The 24,007-nt window shown below is 38.3% G+C and overlaps 1 protein-coding gene across 4 annotated transcripts in view; it reads right to left on the bottom strand.

Annotated features, from left to right (window-relative positions):
* Positions 1-24,007, bottom strand: part of PLCE1 (phospholipase C epsilon 1) — a 372,466-nt gene that overhangs the window by 107,836 nt on the left and 240,623 nt on the right. For all 4 annotated transcript variants that reach the window (XM_069099269.1, XM_069099271.1, XM_069099270.1 and 1 more), the window contains exons 5-7: positions 18,414-18,559; positions 14,476-14,734; positions 12,009-12,214 (exon numbers count right to left, since the gene is read on the bottom strand). In XM_069099269.1, coding sequence (XP_068955370.1) covers positions 12,009-12,214; positions 14,476-14,734; positions 18,414-18,559 — 611 coding nt within the window. The remainder of the gene's footprint in view (positions 1-12,008; positions 12,215-14,475; positions 14,735-18,413; positions 18,560-24,007) is intronic.

Raw genomic sequence — 24,007 nt, 5'->3', positions numbered from 1 at the left:
GGATCCACTACAGATTTACTTATTTCAACTGGGTCCTCACCAAACTGCCTAACTCCTGCCTATGCCTCTCTTCATAGCTGCTGTTACAAACCTATCTGAAGTCAACCACAGCACCCCTTCCTACCACCTCTTTTGGTGAAAGCCTTGTTGCACAGTTTATTGAAAACATTGGGTCTATTCACTGGGCCTTCTCTCTTCTTCCCTCCTACTCATCCCACGTCACTTAGATATCATATCCCACTATTTTCCACTTCAATCTTGGATAAAGAGGTAGCCCTTCTCCCTGCCATGATCCCATCTGCTCCTCTTCCAACATACCATAGCCGTGAGGAAAATTTCCAACTAAAGACAAGAGACTACCCTTCCCCCACCATCCCTAGTCTTTCTTTAATCTCAATTTACTAGCACCTTACCTCTTGCCCACAAACACACTCATCGTTCTCTCTTAACCCCAGCATTCTTCCTTCTATCCTATCTCTCCTTCCTTTCTTGGCTAAACTACTCGAGAAAGCTCTCTCCACTAGGTGCTTCTGCTTCCCTTCAAATTTTTCTAAACTCTCAGAAATCGTTTCCCACCTCATCATTCAACTGAAACTGAATGATGCTGAAATCCAAAGCTACCAATGATCTCCCCACAAACATAGTGAATGCCTTTTCTCAATCTCATACCTCTCACCCCTTCTGTAGCCCCTAACACTGTTAATCACTGACTTCTCTTTTGTAGCACAACTTTCCCTCTGCTAGTGTCTTCCCCTCTGATATTACTTTCCATTTTACTTGTCTATATCTTGTATGTATACATTTTCATATTTCTCATTAGAATGTAAGCTATTTTAGGGCAGGGATGATTTTATTTTTGCATTTCTTTAGAACCATAGCACTTAGCACAATGCCTGGTATACGCTAAGTGATTAATAAATGCTTGCTGACTTGTTGACAAGTCATCCCCCTCCCCAAATTCCCTTCCAAACTTCCCTATTTTTGTCAACAATAGCACCAGCCATCCAGTCACCCACACTTGCTCCTTATACTCACTCTACAAATACATTTATTGATTCAATCTCTATGTCTCACATCTGTGTCCTTCCCATCACTCACATAGTGAGTCCCCTAGTTCATTCCTCATCACCTCTCCTCTCTATTACTGCAATGCTATAATTACTGGAATGCAATAGCATTCCAATCATATCCCCACAGTTGAAAAAAAAGCTTAAGTCTGACCATGTTCTTCCCAAACTCAATCAACTCCAGTGAAAAAGAGCTGGCAGTTTTAAATTAGAAATTCAAAAGAAATTATTTAATTAAGTAGGAAAAATAGGGAGGTATCCTATACTGGGATTCAGGATACCTGGCTTCTTGTTTCAATTCTGCTGGCTCTATGAACTTGGAAAACTCAGGTTATTGGGGGGAGGGGGGCTTTAATTTTCTAGTATACTCTGGCCCTATGATCTTAGAATGATCCCTCCAATGATGCAGATTGCAACTTTGTATGCCTGTCTATCTTATATCACTCTTGTCCATGTTCTCCTAAAAATTAGGCACAGCCTTGATTTGTTCTGACACTGTGAAGAGAACAGTGAAATACTGAGGATATTTACCTATTATTCACAGCCTTAGCTACCTAACAAGGCTATCTTCTCTTATCACACAATTACTTATGCCATTTTTTCACTCATTCTTTTTCTGTAATTTCTCATTGGCTACATGCTGCAGACTGCTCAAACTAACAATTAGTTTCTCATTAGTCTAGGTAAAATACTCAGTTTTTAATTCTTTGTAATAGCAACAGCCAAGTTAAATTTGTAGATGATCTAAAAGCTCTGAGAGTCAGTACAATCTAGCCCCTTTTCTGCAATTCTACAAACATCACTTGGTAAACTGGGACATCTTTTATCTCAATTCTTACCTACCCTTAGGCATTGAATGGATGTAGTCTTAGACAAACTGAGACCTGGAAAAAACCTTAATTTAGAAAGGCCAAGGTCACCCACTGCAAACTGGGCCATCATTGGTTGTCTTAACTTTTGTCTTGCCACTAGAGGAGAGAGTGAGGCTGATGACTGGTCTGGTCAGCTCTGCCCCATTTAAAGCCAATTCACATGCAAATCAAGACATCACCCTCATGATATCTTTGGTTCTCTTTAGAAGAACAAACAACTTTCACTGCAGAAGCAGGAGGACATACAAGACCAGGAGTTCTGTTGTATTTGTCTTTGTTTCATGAGTTATGACCGAATAATTCATTACCAAATGGCCCACCTACTGTTAATGAATCTCCCTCTCCATTCTAAACTTGTCCTTTGAAAGCTGTTCGTTTTTCTCAGTATAAAATTTTTCTAGTTTTAACATTAGATGATCCCTTTATGTCCTATCCTTGAAGTTGCTGAATCTTTTTTCTTTTTTAATTTCTTTAATTTCAATGGGTAGTTTAAATGGATTTTCTGGTTGAATTATAGGTATTTTGAGATGAATGTAACTGAAAGGAAACTATGGAGAGGTGTAATGTAATGCCAAGGAAAGGCAACTTCCCAAGGTTCAGAATACCAGCATAGGGGCTCTCCATTTTATTCAGTGACCAACCAAGAACAGAGAAGATTAAAACATGACATCATTCAAAATACAGCATTTACTAAGTGTGATTAAATAATCTCCAAGTACTACCCCACCCCAGGACCTTCCAATCATTCAATCAATTACAAAGTCCCTGTTCTAAATACTTCTCCACCCCTAGGCTATACCTTCATTTGGTCCACCACAAAACCCCTCTTCTCAAATGGAGATTAGTTTCCAAACATAAGTAAAGTACCTTCATTTGTCAATCACAGAGCACAATAAGGTCAAAAGTTCCCCACCCCTGGATCACAATTGAATCTACCCCAGAGTTACATCAAGTTTAAACACAGCACTTAATACCCAAATGGAGGTCTTTTCTTCATCTTGACAGGAGGCAAGTTCTCAGCAATCTTAGTTCCTGGGGAGACAAGGCTTAGCAAGGCCATAAGATACATTGCCAGTCCCTTCATGAATTTATCCTCTGTCTGTAGAACAGTCCTAGAACCCCTGAACACATTAGCAAAGCCCTCTCCCAGGATTTCTGTAAACATCCAACAAGAAAATCCTTCTTCAGGGCTTCCGAACCAACAGAAAGGTTCCCAGACCCCTGCAACAACAGCACTGTCCTTCACCAGTGGACAGTATTCACTCTGTCTGCAGGACAGTCTCCAGACCCCTGCAACAACAGTACTGTCCCTCACCAGTGGACAGTATTCACTCTCTGTCTGCAGGACAGTCTCAGGGCTTCTTAACCAAATGCCAGGTTCCAGGACTTCTTCAACAAAAGGACTGTCTTTCACCAGTGGACAAATCTGGCAAAACAACATCAAAACAGACAGACAAAGCACCAGCAAAACAGCCATGTCTCCTCAGTCCTTGGCAGCTCAGGGGGCAGGTCTCAAAAGTCCAGGGCAATTCAAAGCGGCCACCAGCAATTCTCTTAGTCTCTCTCTCTCTACGAGGTGCTGCTTCCAAAAAGATTTTCCGCCTCTCTCTAGTGTCTCTCCAAATCTACATCACCAGCTCCTCCCAGTTCTGGACTTTCTTTTCACATCAACAAGCCCATCCCACAGGTGGGATTAACAAACTCTGGGTTTTAACACAATCAATTTGAAAACCAAGCCAATACAGGGGAATCTTTAATTGCCATTACTATCACAAGAGGTGAGGAGAATTAAGATATCTGCTGTTTAACAGGTAAATTAAAAAACATATCTTTCCTCTTTCCCTCTTGTAGCACACATAACATGTAAGCAGGTAATTCTCTTATGGAGAGGGGCTATTATATAAGCAGGAATTAAGAGCATCCATAATTAAAGAATTGTTTCTAAAGGTCATCTGTCATATGTTTTTGTGATATGGAAGTCTTCATGATATTGAAAAAAATCTACCTGAATAGATACCACTTTAAGGTAGAAATGGATTTGTTTCATGATTTTTTTTAATGTCTCAGGAGATGATAACTCACAGCAATAATGCTTGATTGGTCTGGTTCAATGAACTCTATTCTACCCAAAATCTTGTATAACAGATACATTCATAACTTTCTGCTTATGTAGCTGTTAACTGGTGTAATGAAAATGTCTGGTCACTTAGGTTTGTGCCATAATTACATTCAAAGGCAATGTGAAATTTTCAAATTAAGACTTTTTTACAAGTTTGGTGAAGGATATGTTTGTGATTTTGATCTAATGTTTTTGCCCAAGAATGCTTTCAGCAGTGGAAATCTTGTGGCAGGAGGAAAAGTTTTCAGAACTTTCATGGTGAAAGTGATAGGATTAGAGATAGAAAGCTTGAAAAATAGAATGAAAGGAGTGGTGTGTTAAAATTAGGACCCATAGTTTTAAAAACAGTAGGCAACAGAGAAGATGCTTTTCACCAAGAGAAACTGAAGAGAAATGAAAGTATGATAAAAGGAAATAAAATCCTGCAGGGCAAGAAAAGCACCTCTTAAAAAACCTATAATAAATTTCACATGTGAATATATTTAGATTATACCTATAATTTCTTGGGTGTAGGGAATGGTAGGTAAGGAAACTCCTATTGAGATGAGTGGACATTCTCCACAGTCTTAGAGAGTTGGCTTGGGTATTGAGAAGTTAAATGACTCATGCAGGGTCAAAGTCAGTTTTATAGTTACAGAGAGTCAAATTTAAGTTTGTTGTCAGAAGAAAAAACAACCAATCTAACTTCCCCCAAATTGTAGCTGTCCAAAAGTATGGCAGCTAGTATGGAGATTCTGGATAGGCCTTCAAGCAGAAGCTAGATGACCACTGGGGGCCATCTCCAGTCACCCTGATCTATATCTTGCCAATGGACCCAGATAGCTCCAGAGGAGAAAGTGAAGCTGGTGACTTTGCACAGCCCTTCCTCACTTAAATCTAATTCACTTGTGAGTCATGACATCACCCTTCTGATGTCATGGTCCTCTTCAAGAATGAAAGACAAACAAACACCTGTGAATAGCATGAGTTGCTCCACTGGTGACCCAACCAATCCATTTGGGCAATGCAGCTCCTTCGTTCCTTCCCTTTCCCTCCCTTTCTCCTTTCTTCCTCTCCCTCTCTCAACGTAGGGTATCATACCCTTACCTGCAGGGTATGAAAAGAATGTAAATTTTGCTTGCTGAAACCTCACAAGTTCTCTTGGGGTGTGCTGCCTAGATTTCTTTAAGGACCATGTCTTAAACCCAAATTACTCTGGCTCTCATTGATTGGCCAACAGTAGGTCCTAGCCCAAGCCCACAGGGTTACTGTTTGGGTCCTGAATGGCTCATGTGAATGTAAATAGCAATTGTTTTTGTTTTGGCCAGAAACCTTGAGAATCCTCCCTTCCCAGATTTATATCTATCTACAGATATACCTATACACACATATATGCATATATGTATGTGTGTATTCATTATATATGCATATATACATTATATACATACATATATATTTTTTTGGACTAGGTTAAAGAGGTCATTTTTTGCCGCATTTCTTACCTAGCTTTAATCACTGAATGGGAGTTGCCTCAGTCAAACTGAGAACTGGGAAAAACCTTATAGATTAAAAAGGCCAAGGTCTCCTACTGCATCCAGGGCCATCTCTAGTCGTCCTGATCTATATCTGGCCACTGGACCCTGAGGGCTCTGAAGGAAAAGTAAGGCTGGTGACTTTGCATAGTCCTCCCTCACTTAAAGCCAATTCACTTGCAAGTCATGGCATCACTTTGCTAATGTCATGGTCCTCTTTGAGAATGAAGGACAAACAACAGATGAACACTTGACAGGTATGTTCTAGTGAGGATTTCTTCCATTTAAATATCGAACACTTAAGACCCTTTCAACTCTCACATTTTGTGAGTCTCTATCCCTTATGCCATGTTGCCTCTCAAAAATATGTGTGTTTAAACACACCCACCTAAGTATGTAAATCTAGATATGCACTACCCAGAATACAGACAAAAAAAGAAGCCAGGGTTGGTTTTTCTGTTGACAGATACACATATAAAGTCAAGAATGTGGTCTAGTAGAGAAAAATTACTTTGCTCTCTTCCTTAGGTTTTGTGTTTGACTGGATTCATTTGCACACCAATCTGGAAAGCTTGTTAGGAGTGAAGCAGATTTTGTAGCCCAAGCCTCTAAGGGTTTTTGTTGGGGGATAGTGGTAGAACTCCTTAATGTGAATTTTTGAGGCATAAGATCTGCATGAGTGATTATACAGGTCCAAAGAATAGACTTATTCTTAGCTTAGAAGTATTTTGCCTGACTTTTGATCAGGCATTTAGGTGTGGTAGCTCACAGCCTCTAATAATCAAAGTGTTGTCAATCAATACTTATCAAGGAGACCCTTTGACCCAGCAATACCATTTTTAGGGCTATAACCCAAAGAGATCATAAAAATGGGAAAAGGACCCACATATACAAAAATATTTATAGCAGCTCTTTCTGTGGTGGCCAAGAACAGGAAATTGAGGGGATGCCCATCAATTGGGGAATGGCCGAACAAGTTGTGGTATACGAATGTAATGGAATACTATCGTGCTATAAGAAATGATGAACAGGCAGACTTTAGAAAAACCTGGAAAGATTTATATGAACTGATACTAAGTGAAGTGAACAGAATCAGAAGAACATGGTACACAGTAACAGTCACAGTGTTCGATGACTGATTTTGATAGACTTAGCCCTTCTCAGCAATGAAAGGACCTAAGACAAAAGGACTCATGATGGAAAATGTCATCCACATCCAGAGAAAGAATTATGGAGTCTGAATGCAGAGCAAAGCAGATTATTTTCTTTTTTGTTTTGCTTTGGTTTTTTTCTTTCTCATGGTTTCTCCCATTCATTATAATTCTTCTATACAACATGACTAATGTGAAAATATGCTTAATAGGAATGTGTAAGTGGACCCTATATCAGACTGCATGCCATCTTGGGGAGGGAAGGGGAGAAAATTTAAAACTTATGGATATGAATGTTAAAAATTAAATATAAATTAATTAACCTAAAAATATTTATCAAGGAGAGGTTTTCTAGTCACTGAAATTTAGGATTTAGGAATGGAGATGGTCAGTGTTCAGCTCAGAAGAAATCAGGCTTATAAATTGGTGATATATAGCAGTCTGGTGGCCAACAGAGAAAACCTAACATCCAGTGAAGAGCACAGCATGGACATTCAGCAGGGATGGCACACCCAGCAAAAACAAGGAGTGGAGTGAAGATGTGAGAGTAATGCCCTAACAGAGAACATCATGATGGAGGGTGCCCAGGACCTCATCATTTCCCACTTTAGGTACAGGAATTCAGCATGCCCCTGGCATTGGGTACCCTCCCCCACTCTCTTTTTCAGTTTTTTTAATGTGTTGTCTTCTCCCTATAGATTTTGAACTCCTTGACAGCATGGACTATCTCAAGCTTAGCACACTGCCTGGCAGTGAGAAGACACTTAATACTTACTAGTCTGCAGAAAGCAGCTCTGCAGTATCAGTGGTGTGAAGTGGTTCTGGCCACACAAGCAGCCTAGTCGCTTATGTTCCTCTGTGTGTGCCTTTGATGCATGTGGTCCCTGATCAACACATTTTCTTACATGTGTGCTCTCTCTATGTTCCCTGTCTGTGTACTCTTCATATGTGTGCTGGTAGTGTGGTAACCTGTGTGAGAGCACACTTCCTATGTTCATAGGCGGAATGCTCTCTTGCCACCTTACAGAATGGAAAACCTTAAGAGCAAGGAACACTCCATTTGTCTTTGCATCCCTAGCTCCGGGCACACAATAGGCCCTTTTACATACATGCCCTCTCTAGTCCAAAACTCTTCTTTTATACATAACAAAACTAAGTGACTTTCCCAATATCCCAAAGGTTGTAATTGTCAGAGATGGCATTGCAGCCCAGATTTTTTTACTCTGGAGAACCAGTGCTCTCCTATACAATCATGATGCCATGATCAACTATCATTTCATGGATTCAATGAAGATTTTGGATGGATATAGATATCTTTTCTAAAAAGAGAAGATGGGGGTGGCCAGGTAACACAGTGAGTAAGAGCACAGGCTCCAGAGTCAGGATGACCTGGGGATCAAATCCGGGCTCAGACACTTAGCACCCACCCAGAAACACCTGGCCATGTAACCTTGAGCAAGTTACTTAACCCCGACTGCTTTAAAAAAAAAAAAAGAGAAGATGGGAACAGCTTATGAGAGGCTTTAAAAGCAAAACAAGAATTTATTTTTGATACTGGGTCAATAGGGGGCCACTGGAGTTTAAAGAATGTGTATGTGTGATATGTGTGACATGATCAAACTGTATATATACACAAAAATATATGTACATATGTTTGTATGTATATATGTGTGGATATACGTGTGTAGGTATTTCCCTCATGACACTTTCCTATGTCATGATTAGATGACAAAGCTTTTCCATGTAAATTTTACAAGCCAGACCAGGTGTTGTACTATTGCATATGCACACACACACACACAGACACACACACACCCCAATGAAAAAAACACATCCAAAGCAGAGTTTACTCTCTCCCTCTACTCCCCCTGCTCCAATCCTACCCTTTAAATTTCCCTGTAACTGCTGAGGATATCACCATCCTCCCTGTCATTCAAACTCATAATATAGTTGTTATCCTTGACTCCTCATTGTCACTCACCCCACATACCTAAGCTGTTGACAAGTTCTACGTTCATAACATCCCTTATATATACATTCTTTCTATTCATATAGCCACCACCCACTCTACCAGTTCTTGTCATATCATGCCTGGGCTATCACAACAGCCTGCTTGTAGGTCTCCCTGCTTCAAGTCACTTCCCATTCTAATTTGTCCTCCATCTGGCCCTTGGTAAGCTAACCCATTCTTACCTTTCCAGTCTTCTTACACACTACTCCCCAACACACACTCAATGACCCAGTTTTTGTTCCCTGCATATAACACTACAATTCCCAACTCCCTGCCCTTTCACTGGATGTCCCCTAAATCAAATATGATCTTCCTGTGGAATCCCCCTCATATTACCCTTCATTTGCAGCATATGTTTCTTAGATGTACAGTTACCTGCATGTTGTATGCCCCATTAGAAAGTGAGTTTCTCGAGGGCAGGGATCATGTTTTTGCCTTTCTTTGAATCTGAAGCACTTAGGAGAGTGTCTGGCACATAGTAAGTACATAATAAATGCTTGCTGACCATTGATTAAAGAAAAGCTAGGGTTGGTTTCTGCTAGTATATACATGATAAAGACAGGAATGTGGAATAGTATGATAGAAGACAATGACCTTGCCTTCTTCCTTGACTTTTGTGCTTATATGTGTGTAGGTACACATGTATGCAGTGTGTATGTGCTGGGGAGGCCTACAGGGGCCAAGAATCAAAAGACCCAAGAAGTAGAGAAGGGCAGATGATCCTACCTCACCTGCTTTTGGTCCTCTTTAACCTGAGAGAGTGATGAACTTGGGCAGAGAAGCCAGAATGGACATGCCATGTGGGCTTCCATCTTGCTCAAGAGAGACATAGGCTCTGACATACTGAAGGGGACCTCCTCTCACCCTCACCTCAGAGAGACTTTCTGGTGACCTTTAAGAGTTGAAGAGTTAGGGGGAGTTTTCTCCAGATTTGAGAAAGAGGTTGCACCTAACAGCTGAGGAAAAGAACAATAAACATTGTTTTATTGTGTTGAGATGTGGTATGTAAGTGTTCAGAAGTCTTTTTTTTTTTTAACTCTTTTTGCCTCTTACTAGGGGCATTACATTACTCTCTTGCCCCTTGGGTCCTCAGAATCTTACTGGCTTCTGAGAGAGTTAGACTTACACATGCAAAACTCATATTCATATTTAGGGAGAAGTATGTGCATTTATGAATGACAAGAGGCCATATTAAATGTGAAAAACCATTCAGGAACATTGCAAAGAAGCTAAAGTTGTTAATATTGCAAATATCAAATTGAGAAGCAACATGATATAGAAAATTGTAGTTGGGAGGGGGTGTCAGAAAAACCTGGGTCCAAATCCTGCCCCTGATAGCCATGTGACCCTAAGGAAGTCACTTAGCCTCACCGGGCCTCGGTTTCCACACCTACAAAATAATCAGGTTGTACTTGATGTTCCCTAGATCACTTGTAGCTTAATCTATAATTATATGACCTTTAATTTTCTGATAAGGAGAAAGCGTTAAACTATGAACCCAACAGAAGATAATTATAGATATTTACACTGACAATGGATATGAAAGGAAACAGAATTTGCCATATGTAGAAGTATATAAGTCAACATTTCAGATTAAAACTCTCCACAAAGGAAGTTTAGTTACATGTTAAATGTAAAATGATATATTTGCTAATTTCAAGTAAGTAAACAGAGTTCTGACAATAGAGCAGCTTTCTACCAGAAAAAGGAAACAGATTATAGTACAGTACAAATGCAGTCTTAAGTAAAATGCATGTAAATGCACATAAATTGTGTTTTACACCCCGAGAATGATATTATAATATACTTCAAATAAAGTCTAATCAAATCTGGAAGGAGGGCAGTGATTGATGTTTGAAAAACATTTTTCACCTTCTTTTCAGTGAATAATACCAGTCATTGAAGGTGGTTTTTCCTTTGATTAAAGTGGCATTATCTAAGGAGGAAAACAGAAAGTAGGTTGGTAGGTATAATAAAATGACCTGTTTCAAGCAGGTCTTTTTCCAGTTGCACTGGGGAAATAAATAGGTATAAACTAGGAAATACTGAAAGATTAGAAAAAGAAAAGAGTATTTTAGAATTGGAAATTATGGTCCTAACCACAAAACAAAGACTTTAGGAGATCAGACACAGATATCTTATCTATGTTTCACTATCTCACCCTTAGAGATCCCAGGACCCATGTAGGAACTTGACTCTAGTTAAACTGAAAATCTCAATTCCTGCTTGAAGGGTAAATGATCTTGTATTTATTTCCTTGCTGTTATTATCACCCTGTCAAGGAATGGCAGCCTATCAAGGCATGTGGAGGAGGAGGTGAGCTAATCGTTCACCATGTTTCACTCTATTCCTGGGGAAAACTGTATCTTCTTCACTTTTGGTTTTATCTGAATTCACCCCGGTATTTTAAACAGATTAAAACCTTTGTATACAGGGGAGGGGGAAGAGGAAGGAAATGGTTAGCAGACTAAACTTATACAGTTATAATTAGGTAAAACTAAAAATTTACACAGAAAAACATAAACACTGTTCTGAATTCCTGATGTACAGCTGTTCCCACTTAGCAGGATTTTGTTTATATCAAAGCTAATAGTTCTAATAGTTTCAAATAATTTTTAAATGTTCCTAATCTTGGGTAGAATTGTATCTAATTTGAAGTCAAGGTCATGCAAACATGTATGTGCCTAGCTAGCAATACAAATTCGATGTAACATACTTATAACCAGTCACTGATTACATGTAAATCACTTTTATATGTCAGGGTAAATGTAAAAACATTTTTCATCTTAAAAAACAATCATATTTTAAAGTCACAAATAATAGATTCTCAGAAAAGGATATCATTGTTCTAGTGCCGAAATGATTGGTTACATGCTTTCTAAAATTTCATGTAACAAGAAGGGTCTCATAGGCAAGCAATTATTTTATTAAAGCAGCTAAATTAGAAAAGAAGTTTAGAACAGGTAAGGTATAATATAACGACATTCAGGGAAGTTAAAATTATGTAGCCTAATCTCTTCATTTCTCAGGTGAGCAAAAAGGCCCAGAGAAGTTAATTAACTTGCAAAAGGTCACACAGCTAACTAAGAGGCACAGATGAAACTAGAAACCAAGTCAACCTAATACCCAGCCTAGGACTTTGTCCAGTGTATTGGCACTGTTTTTATTAATGACGTAAGTTCATAAAGCTCAACTAAATCCCAACTTGAATAAGAAAGGAATAAACACTAAGAAAACACAAATAATTAATATTTTCTCTTAAAAAAATAAAACTTACTGCAATCGGGTTTTATCTTTCAAGGAATTTTTCCTTGAGTCATCGCCTTCACTAAAGCTGTCTTCTTCCTCAGGTTCCAGACTGCGATTACAGCTTCGAATAATTTGAAAAATGCTGTTAACAGTGGATTCCTTCTCCGGGTTGTTTAAGCCATTTTGCCCTACTCGTTGTAAGAAATTATCTTGTCCATTGTAGTCAGCTACAAACTAGAAAGAAATATATTTAGATTTTAAAGTGCAATGAAGTATCACATGACCAAGTAAACTACTTCACTTAGGCTGTTCTGACTTTACAATTGTGAAAAAAAAAAAAAAACAACATTTACGTATGTTGTACTTGAAAGCAAAGAGGGCAGAGAGTTCTTGACCTTTTCATTTCACTATTTTAAATGCTCAACTTCATTCTGATTTTCACTAAAGTAACTTTTGTCACAATGAAGAATAAACATTTCACTTTCAATTAAAAGAGTAAGATCTACTGCTACTAACTTGGAGGTCATAAGCAGATTGTTTTATCTGTGTACTGAAACCAAAGGGAGAAGGGGAGACTAAAAGAGCACAATTTAATTAAGTAGTTGAGTTTAAATTTAAGATCCCCATGAAAAAGTTGCTTGACCTTTGTCAGTTGTAGAGGCAACAGAACATTTTCTTTCTGTGAGTATGCATGAGCCTGAAAGCTGAACAGTAAAGTTTATGTCCTGAATGTGCAGCTCTCTTTCTGTTGGAATCTTTTCCACACCAGAAGCCAGAGCTATGGCCAGTTGCCCACATGACAGTAGGTTTGCTTCTCTCTGCCTTAAGAACAAGAATGTTACAGTGTTTATCACTTGGAGGACATGCACATGGGCCTGTACATTGGCTGGGATCACAAATTTAGAGGTGGCAGGGACCTAAGAAGTAAAGCACCTTTGCTTTGCAGATGAAGAGACTGAGGCCCAGAGAGGTCTAGTGATCTGTCCAAAGTCACAAAGGGAATGAAGCCAAAACTCAACCCAAGCTCCTCTCATCCAAATTCAGCTTTCTTTCCATCAAATCTACTGCCTCCTATGTCCTAATTCCTGCTCCCCCCCACCCCAAACCAGAACTTATAGAAAGTGATGTGACTAGAGTGGGCAAGAGATACTTGGCTCCACACTGGCTGCCGCTCGTCCAGGGGCACTCTAAGTCTCTGCCACTATGTGTCACACATGCTGCTTCTATTGTTCAGGGTGACACAGAGGAGAGGTCTCTAGTCAGTCCTTTGCAAAGTGGGCACAGAAGTCAGTCAGTCACTATCAGCCTCTATTCCTGTGAAAAGTGATAGGCCATAATAAATGCCACGTTTCCTAACATTCCTCATATCTCCTTCTAAGGTCTTCAGGGTTTTCTATTCCCCCCAACTTCCAAACCTCCAGTTTATTTTGAGCACCTGAAATGGGGCTTTCTCATGCTCCTTTCTTACTCTTTTTGGCTCTTAGTTCCACCTGCCCAGATGTCTTAGAGTTCAAGTGTACAGCATCTCCCCTATTCCCAGGGCACGGAAGAACGTGCAATGGGCTTGGAAGATATGATGTAGCAATGAATGAAAGTCTGTAGCTAATCCTTCCAAGGATAGGGCAGCTAGATGGTAGAGTGGACAGAGCACAGGACTAGGATTCAGGAAGACTCAAATTCAAATCCAGCCTCAAACACTCACTACTGTGTGACCCTGGGTCAAGTCTCTTAACCTCTGACTATCTAATTGTCCTTATATGTAAGATGGAGATAGTTATACTTACCTTCCTTTTCAGGGCTATTGTGAGAATAAAATAAGATAATATTTGTAAAGTATTTTTGTAAACCTTTAAGTACTACACAAATTATTATTATTAAGAAGCATTGTTATTTTATATTATTAATCTCTTAGGAGACATCTTTGTTGCTTGCTCTACATTCATTCTCCTCAAGGAAAAATCAACCAACGACATGAGTTTTAAAATCCAGAAAATCAATTAAAACATTATCCTCCTTCCTGTGTCAGTGCACACATTCTTTTCAGAATATCACCCTTTGTAGAACACAAGAAGACAGCATGGCTGAGTGGAAAGAACACTAACCCTAGGGTGAGAGGATGTGAGTTCAAATCCTCCCTCTGATGTTCATTCACCTCTGACTTGTACTGGTTGTGTGTCCTTAGGCAAGGAAATAATTTCCCTGGACCTCAGTGCCCTCACTTATAAAATAAAGAGGCTGGAGAAGATAGATGATCTCTGAATTCCCTTCCAGGCCCAGATGTATGATCTATAAGGCCCCCGAATACAGAGAAGCAGTATTTTGTCAATCAGTCAACTAGCTTTATACAGTTCTTGAAGGTGTTTGGGAGATGTTAGTGACATATTAAGAACCAATAGTAAACACAACAGCAACAAAGTATACCCTTTAATCAATGCTAATTAGTTTTTAAAAATACAGAAAAGGAAGCAGGTTGATGTAGTGTTGAAAGGATTTACCTCTAGAGTTTCATCTTGTGAGTTATATCGTGGGCAAAGTTTCATAAATCCAGATGTTCCATCTAGAATTTCACAAAGCTCCTTTAAAAAGACACCACAAAAAGGAACCACTTTGCAGCCAGGAATATTCAGAGCCCGGTTCACCACTTTCCTGTATTCAGAGGAAGATTCATGTTGGGCCATTGCATCCTTCAGGCTTCTCATGGTTTCAAGGTCAGACTGGTCCATAAACTGCCACATCTTTAAAACTTTCCTTGACCTATTGCAAACAGACATAATTTGGTGGCTGAAGGAGAAATAAAACCACTCAGAGTAAACAATTACAATTTTACATGAACTGGCTCTTCGCTTTACTTCAACTAACACTGTGTGAGAAAGCAATTTTAGCTTTCTTCTCCTGACAGTTAAAAAGCACCCATAGCTCTCTGGGAATCTACAGAGCCCAAAACAAAAGATCAGGCATAGATTCTAGGGCATTTAGTTTTGATAAATATACAATGAAATATCTTCAAAAAAGAGAGAACTACAGTCATAATTAATAATACCTCTAAGGTGTATTCTAGCTTGAAATCTATATGTGTTTTAATAGCTATACCATGTGTGCATAAATATCAGAGGCTGAATGTTTGTACATCATTTTATGCCACAATTATATAATCAACCATCTGTGTGCACATATATTTTATTGAAATGCAATGAAAAAAAATGAAATTTGCTCCTTTACATAATAGTCTGATACTACTAAGCAGGCAAGCAGCTATAGTACTCATCCAGTACCATTTCTTCTAATTGGTTTCAAGAACCAATTTCAATTCAGGCTAATGCCAAGGACACAGGTTTAAGCTGAAGCAGGCCTGGGGAGAGGCTCCAAAAAGATAAATCTGTAAAGATAAGTTTGAGATTTTCTTGGTCTTAAGGGCCAAAAGAAATCCATCTGCTTCTGTAACTGAATCTGAGGGTTGCATAAATTCACTCTAGGTTGGGCCCAAGATCTTGCTTCACCACAGATTTTTTATAGCAATCTAAGGCTATTCTTTTGCCTTTAATTTCACTGATGGAAGCTCCAAAATTTGGGTGGGATTTTTTGGTCATGAAATAAGGCCTCCAGCAAAGTCATAAAACATGACAATACCGAATTCCCTCTAAAGTGATATTTAAATCTGCCATTTATTTTTGCTGGAGCACTATTTTATGTAATACCCTATGTTAAAGGTCAATGCTTAAAGAGACAAACAGGAAAGGTCACTAAAGGCAGAATGGGTTACTGATGAAATAGATGTAAGATGCAGGACAGAGAAGGAAGTGAGGTTCTCACTATTGCTGGTGTAAGGTATACTACTTTTTGATGGCCTTTTTTATAAGGCACAGTTAATGAAAAGGACTTTGTTTTAATGTAAACTGAGAAGATATATGTATGAAGAAATGACTTTCCAATAGGATTTGGACAGTTTTGGAGAGAAATCATCTGTGGCATAGATTTGAGGACTTGGATTTCTTTGTTAACAGTGTAGTGATTTACAAATTTATCATCTCGTTTGATTAAAATCATAAAGAAACAGAGAAAGATCTTTTATTTATTAAAACTAAAGAAATATGAATGTAAATAAATATAGTTTCAAGGGCGCTAAAGAGACAGACTGCCTTACTGGAAAGACCAGAGCTGAGATGTGGTGGGTATCTACCATAATATCCATATACATATTTTATGATTAAAGAGGGAAAAATTAAGAAAATGAGAAATGCTATAAGCATTTGGAGACTGAGGTATGATTAGAAAAGGACTACTGATTTGACAGAAGAGTTAGAGGAGCTGTGACATCTTAGTGAGAAAACAGCAGCAACAGAGCTGCAAGGGAAGAGGCAATTAAAAAAGAGGGGAAGAAACAGCAGGGGCTCTGAAGAGCTTCTCCTGCTGGAGTTGTGACTATCAGAGGCAGACAGCTGAGAGGGCTTTAGTTGAGTGGTTCCTGATTGGCAGGAGAGAACTGATGTCATTGGCTAAGAGCTCCAGTAACAGGTATTGCCTTTCCTCACCACCTAGAGCTGGACAAAGGTGAAGCTTTTCATAAGGGTGGTTCTCTGTTAACAATTCTAGCTGACAAGGAAGAGAAGAAAAGGCTGCAACTGCTGGGGTGTGCTGGTGAGTTGAACCTGAACTGTGTTGCTGTGAACTCTGTTCTGATTTGACGGCAAAAGATTTGAGAGAGTTTGTAACTGGCTGGTCTGGTCTAGTCTAGTCAAGTCTGGTCTGTAAGCCCAGAGATAGACAGTTTGATGAGTTTGGAATTTGCATGGCTTACAGAGAACTTCTATTTACATTAAGAGCTAACATTTTCTAAATGTTCTTTTTAGGGTGATGGTTAACTAAAGGAGGTTATATTTGCTCAAGCAGTTAGCAGAGAAATCATTCTTGTGGTATAGATGTTCCTGAATGGACCAGCAACATTGAAATCTGCAGTTTAGAGCCACAGGTTATCCTAAGCACGTGGATTTCCCTCACCCATGTGTTTCCAATCCAGTTTCTTATAAGTATGTGTCCACTCCTTACCACAGCTATTGAGTGCATTGTGATTTAGGAGATGGTGATCTAGGTTTATATTTATATTACATTTTATTACTTATGTGTTTACTTTAACATATTAATATCTAAAATGCTATTTCCTTTGCATTATTATTAAGTAAATGGCTATGTTTAAGATCTAAAAGTGTTATTACTATGAATAGCTGATTGTATAGACAGAAAACATATAGGATAGGGACTCAAGAGCCAGAAATAGTAAGCTGAAGTCTATAGGGTTACCCCCAAGACCGCCAAGTAGTAGTGGTCAGCTTCTTGGAACTCCTTGCTAATTTGTGAGAAGACTGGAGGAGCATTCCAAACATGAAGATAAGTGTATTATCTCACAGACCTAGCTAAGAGGTGTGGTGAAGGCATTAAAACGCCCCTGGATAGCGCCCCATCGTAACATATTATCTGGTGTGACATTGTTGGGAACATAGGAATAGAGTATTATCCCACTGGGACAGGAATTCTATCTGGGACATAACCTAATACCTAGTTTGTAGCACCTATAAAATTAATAAAGATAGTGATGAAGAGATTAATAATCCTTGAAGAATTGCTGAAATGAGAGGGGAAAGGCTGGCTGCGCAGAATAAGAAAGAACTCTTAAGCTGGAAGAAGCCTTAGAAATTAACTAGTTTCTCTCTTCATCCATGGTTGAAAGTCCTTTTATAATACCACTGACAGATGGTCATCCATTTCTTCCTTAAACACTAATAATAAATAATTCACCACATTTAAGAGGCAGAACTATTCAAATTTTGTAAAGTTTTTTTTTATATTGAGGTGAAATATTTCTAAATGTCCCTTTGGTGGAAGTTCTATTCCCTTTGGAACATGTCTGATTCTTCTTGCACACAAGAGCCCTCTGAGTATCTGGAGACAACTGTTAGTCTTGTCTTATTTTCTTTTGTCCAGGCTACACATCTCTAATCCCTGATATGACATGTTTTCCATATCCCTCACCATCTAGATCAAAATAGTTTTATCTGAAATTTTGCAATTCATGACACAGAAGAAATCCAAAACCTATAGAAATACAAAGCCTGGATAGAGTCTAACTCTCAAGTCAGTGAGGACAGGTAGAAAGCAAAAGTCTGTGATGTACGAGCATCCAATTAAGACCTTGAATAACTGGTGTGAGACTGATCTCTATACTGTCTCTCAGGAACAAGGAAAAGAGGACTCAATAGAATTCACTGCATTTTCTAATTACTAAATCGTGACATATTTATGTAAAGTAACTGGTAAGACAATTCAGTGATGTAAGTGACTTGAAAGATACAAAATTATATATATTCTATATAATTATATAGAATTACGTAAATGTTTGCAGGATTGTTTTAATATTAATTTCATTCACCAATGACCATACCTGAGGCCAGCCAAGAATTCCATAACAGCGTTGTAGTTGCCCATATTCCAGCAGCATTTTGCAATGTGTACTAAGTAGGAGAAGACTTCCCGTTTTTCTTCCATAGTGCCTGCTGTGAGTATCAGCCATGTCACCCAAGAACTCACCTTATAAAAATAATGAGGTGGAAAAAAGTTGCAGTCATACCTTAAATAATATTTAAACATAAATGTTTATACCAAGAACATTTATTTAAAAGTATTTTCAGAAAGGCAGCACATCATATGGAGTCAGAAGAACACTGGACGGACTGTCCAAAGGCCTGGGTTCTAGTCCTGGCTCTGTCACTTACTAACTGTATGTTTCTGGTCATATCACTTAAGCTCTCTGGGCTTTTTTTTTTTTTACCTTTGAAATGAGGGTGTTGAACCACTGGACTGAGGAGTTCTGAGAGTACATATCATTATATGTCAAATTAAGTCATAAATATAATGTTGATCTCGGTATATTTCAGTTCTTCATTATAAAAGTAATATTATACCCTTTAATATACACACTCAATTATTTGCACTTTGAAATTTTCTAGTTTTCTCCTTAATCTGATACATGGAAGTCATTTAGAAAAATATTCAATAAAAATCCTTCTCTGATGAATCTCAATTGGTTATTACTATCTCCTATAATAACATGGCCCTTTTCTTACTTTGAGTGGAAACTATCTGTAATCACTTTATCTTTAAGGTTTTTTTCAATTCTTTAACATTTTTATGTAAAGTTTTGAGTTCCAAATTCTATTCCTTATTCCCTTTCCTCTCTCCTCCCTGAGAAAGTAAGCAATCAGATGTTATACATGTATAATTATGTAAAACATTTCCATATTAGTCATTTTGAACAAAAAGACTCAAAAAATGAAAGAAAGTGAAAAAATAGCATGATTCAGTCCATATTCAAACAGCATCAGTTCTTTCTCTGGAGGTGAATAGTATGCTTTATCATTAGTCCTTTGGGATTGTCTTGGATGGTTGTATTGCTGAGAATAGCTAAGTCATTCACAATTCTTCACTGAACAATATTGCTATTATTGTGAACAGCATCCTCCTGGTTCTGTTCACTTAACTATGTACCAGTTCATGTTAGACTTTTTAGGTTTTTCTGAAATCATCCTGTTTGTTGTTTCTTATAGCACAATAATATTCCATTACAATCACATACAATAGCTTGTTTAGCTATTCCCAACTGATGGGCATCCCTTTGATTTCCAATTCTTAGCCACCAAAAAAAGATCTGCTATAAATATTTTTGTACAAATAGATCCTTTTCCCTTTTTTTGGATGTCTTTGGGATAAAGAACTAGCAGTGGTATTGCTGGATCAAAGGTATGCACAGTTTTATAGCTCTTCGGGCATAGTTCCAAATTGCTCTCCATAGGATGGCAGAATTTTGGATGCATGACGTGTTTGGGAGACAAGCAGAATATAAATCGCCAGCTGATAACCAGTGCCATGAAATATATGATTATTTATTCTGCTTGGGCTTTGCATTTCATCTTAGCTTTGCCAGCTGATAAGATAAATAGAGTCATCCTCCAGGAACTTAGTGGGATGTCCAGTGGGAGAGAGAGGAGAAACCAGGCAATGAAAACTGAGAGCAAAGAAAATAAATGATCTATACCTCTTGAAGACAGCATAATGGCAGAAATACTGTTGTGTTGATGGCTACAATTGATTGTAGGGCTAGTAGAAAGAGTGGGAAGAGAAGTCTACTTGAAATCTGAGGAGCTAAGTTTCATCTAATAGCAAAAGTGATTAGTGGACACATTTTAGACCCTTCTAGGCTTTCCTTATAGCAAGGGTTGAAGAGCAGAATAGAAAAAAAATTTATTTGTAGAAGTCAAAACAATTTTGGTAGATTAGAAAAAGATTTCTTTGGGGCACAGTGAACTGAGAGCTGAGAAGGCCTAGGAATAAATTCTGCCTCTAATGCATATCAGTTGTGTGACCATGGGCAAATAACTTAACCTTTCCATGTCCCAGGCAACTGTCTAAGAATAAACTTAAGGGCAGGCTCATTGGCAGAGGGAATTTCCTCAATAGGAGTTCCCATTCCAATGAAACCACAGTTTTGGCTTCCAATTGCCATCTAATTTGTCAATTTTTGTATTTTGTTTTCTTTTACTTTTCCTCTTAATTACCTAGTAAAGTTCTCTCTGAAAAAAAGAAGTTAACCTCATCAAATTAAGGAAAGCAGAAGAGTACCTACATCTCTACCAAGAGAACCAAGAGCTCAAAGTTTTTACAGAAATCAAGGCTAGCAGCAGCAATTGTGGATACAGTTCCCACAGGGATGAAAGGTGTTGGGCCGATCAGAGAGGCCCAACAACTCAGAACCTTAGTAGCTACTTGGACCATTCTTTCACATAACTGATTTCTCTATCACCTCTGACAAGCTTTTTAATTATTCCTCAAATTATTTTGTACACTTCGGTGTTGAATTAAATTCTTAACTTATTATAAGTACAAATTATTTATACTTACTAATAGTCTGTATTAGTTATTGTCTAAGTTGATTAATTCAGTGGTTTGGAGTTCCATGCTAAAGAGGTCAAACATGCACTTAAACCTTATATAGGTCTTCACTTTACTATGTTGCATTACTACTGACAATGCTTTTTGCATCACACTCATGCACTAAAGGAGACTGGAAGGTTTTAGCATGTTCAGAATTGAGACATTTGTCAACCAATCCTCTATTTCACTAGAGTAAATTCTAACTGGGAGATTCATAGGCACTTCAAAGCATGAAGTAGATACTCCAGGCTCACTCTAAGTAAGTACCCATCCCACTGGAGTTTCAGAACCATTAGGAAGCTGGACTGGAGTGGTCTACTGATGGTTTTCTAGCTTCATATGCAATATACACATATATGAACTAGATTAGAGTGATATATTTCTAGCAAATTTTGGTGTAGAGTCCCATCAAGAGACAAAATGGCATCTGTATGTGCAGAGAATTTATTAAACGGAACATTCAAATTTGGAATAAATGATAAGTTGCACAATAGTGTTGGGAGTCTAAATATGAGGCCTAAAACTTCCACAGGTCAGGTCCTAAGGGTAAAAATATCTATTTGACCCTGGGGAGAATCTTAATGGTCATGTAATGTTCCCCAAAAGATGGTAACATGGTCAATACTGTAAATTTTCTTGATGTAGGCTAAGAAATATTCAGATCCTAGCTGATTTTCAAGGCTAGAAATGCTTTGATTCTATGTAATATAAGTTTAGGGCTACTGCCCCATCACTGACATCCTTTTTCTAGTGATAGTGGGAGCAAACTCGGCTACCATTTCACATAAACAGAGCTAGGCTATATGTGTTTCATAGCTTCATTATTTGCTCCCCATTCTGGTGCTTGCTACCTTTGAGATCAGCAGCAAATAAAGTCATGTCTGGAACTAAAACAAACTCCCATGAATACAACAGAATTTCAATACAAGGAGAAGAGAATTAGGAACCAAACCTATGGGTGTTATCATACTATACACCCCAGGCTCACTGCTTCTTTCTGATATATAAACATAATCCACTGACATACAAAAATGCTTTCTTACTATCACATTTTTTTCACAGTTGAATGTAGATTACTTTCCACATACCATCAAACTGCATACAATAACAGCCTTCTTACATTCCAGGACCCTTATATGCCCCAGTGGAAATGTTGATGAAATCAATTCAAGTTCCTGTCTTCAGGTGTGCTTAAATGATGGGAATATTTAAGAAACTCCACCCTATGCTTCACTCCTTTCTGTCTCCCAGCCCTGGTATACTCTAATTTCCTGATCATGTATGGACATATTAAATGAAAGCATATGTCCTGGATGAGAATGTTAAGCACAATTTCTATATCTATTTTAACTCTACTTAGTTCCCCCCTATCAATGGATGAATTGAAGTAGTTTATATAGAAGTACCTACCACCTTTCCCATCTTCTCAAGAGCAATGAACAAACTTTCTTGCTGTATTTTAACCAAAACACTTTCAATAGAGGGTTATATTTTCTCTTAAAAGTTCATGAAGAAGGAAATGAACAAATCATATTTTAAAAGTTTATTTATCATTCCATGGAACTTAATGGTGAACTTAAGTGGAACTTAGCACATTTTTTTATAGGAAAAACAATATTCAATGATGTTATTTTTGATTCTTCCCATATTCTCACTTCTCATAAATAGTTACCAAGTCCTATTTCTTCTATTTCTAAAACACCAAATATCTTTTATATCTATCCATTTTCTTTTCCTGTTACTTCCATCTTACTATAGCACTCATTACTATTTCCCCGGACTTCAATAGCCTTCGAATAAATCTTCTCATTTGTCCATGTTAGATGAAACAAGCATATATTTAGTAATGTTACTCTTCTGCTCAAAACTCAGAGCTTCTTATTGTCTGTTAAGTAACTTTAGAGCTTCTTAATCTGACATTTAACGCCCTTCATGATTTGATGCCACCTATTTCTCTAGCTTTATCTCACACTAACCCACTTTCCACAGGACATATACTTTATCCAAATGAGCCTAATCAGCATCACCTATATAACCTCATGGTTTACTGCTTTTTGAGCCTTTTCTCACATAATTTTCTGTACCATGAATGTTTCTCCTACCCTTCTTGGGTAAATTCTCAATTCTTTAAGAATTAAATCCATCCTTTAAGGTTCAAATCAAATTCCATCTTCAACAGCAAGTCTTCCCAGATCCCCACAATTAATAATAACCTTTCCCCCCAAACCTTACACAACACTTTGGTTATACCCATCTGATTCACTTATAAATTATTTTGTAAGTCATCTCCCCCTACATATTCCCCAAGGGAATGAACCATGGATTCCAAGTTTTGGGCTGTCCCACTCATAAAGCTTGGTGGGGAAAGAATTCAACACGAAGCTGACCGAGTAATGGACAACATATGAAATTTGGAAAGAAGGAACAAGAATGAAGATAGGAATAGGGAGTAATGGCTCCAGGGTATCTATGCTTGCATCTTGCTGGCCTCTGGATAGGACTGAGAAACTTATGCCGTCTGTTTTGAACCTGAATCAATTTCACTTGCTGGTATAAAGAAGGATTCCAAGCTGAAGAGTAGTAGAATCAAAAGCCAGCTGGAATCCATAATGTCTAGACCAGGGGTGAGGAACCTGCAGCCTAGAGGCCACACGAGGCCCTCTGACTGAATTCAAACTGTACAGAACAAATCCCCTTAATAAAAGGATTTGTTCTGTAAAACTTGGACTCAGTCAAAAGGCCACAGCCAATGACCTAGAAGGCCACATTTGGCCTGGAGGTGGCAGGTTCCTACCCCCACCCCTCCCATGTAGCAGTGGGAGAGAGGAGATTCTGGAACTCCTAGGTGTGAGCTGTGTTTTACTTAACTGTTTTACTTTCTTACAAGAAATTTCTCACAAAGTTGAGAGTAATCTCAGTAAATAAAATGTAAATACTTGTAATGTGAAAACAAAACAAAAATGGAAAGAACCTGACCCTTCTCTCAGGGAGGACAGGTTCCCCAGGACTAAACCTAATTTGTATACCTGGGTTCAGAGCCTTCTGAAG

The sequence above is a fragment of the Petaurus breviceps genome, unplaced genomic scaffold, assembly GCF_028583685.1.
Source record: "Petaurus breviceps papuanus isolate PSGF00001 unplaced genomic scaffold, PetGlider_PUasm1.0 37, whole genome shotgun sequence".
Lineage (NCBI taxonomy): Eukaryota > Metazoa > Chordata > Mammalia > Diprotodontia > Petauridae > Petaurus > Petaurus breviceps.
Note: the sequence above shows the minus strand (reverse complement) of the source record. Positions and strands in the feature narration are given on the sequence as shown.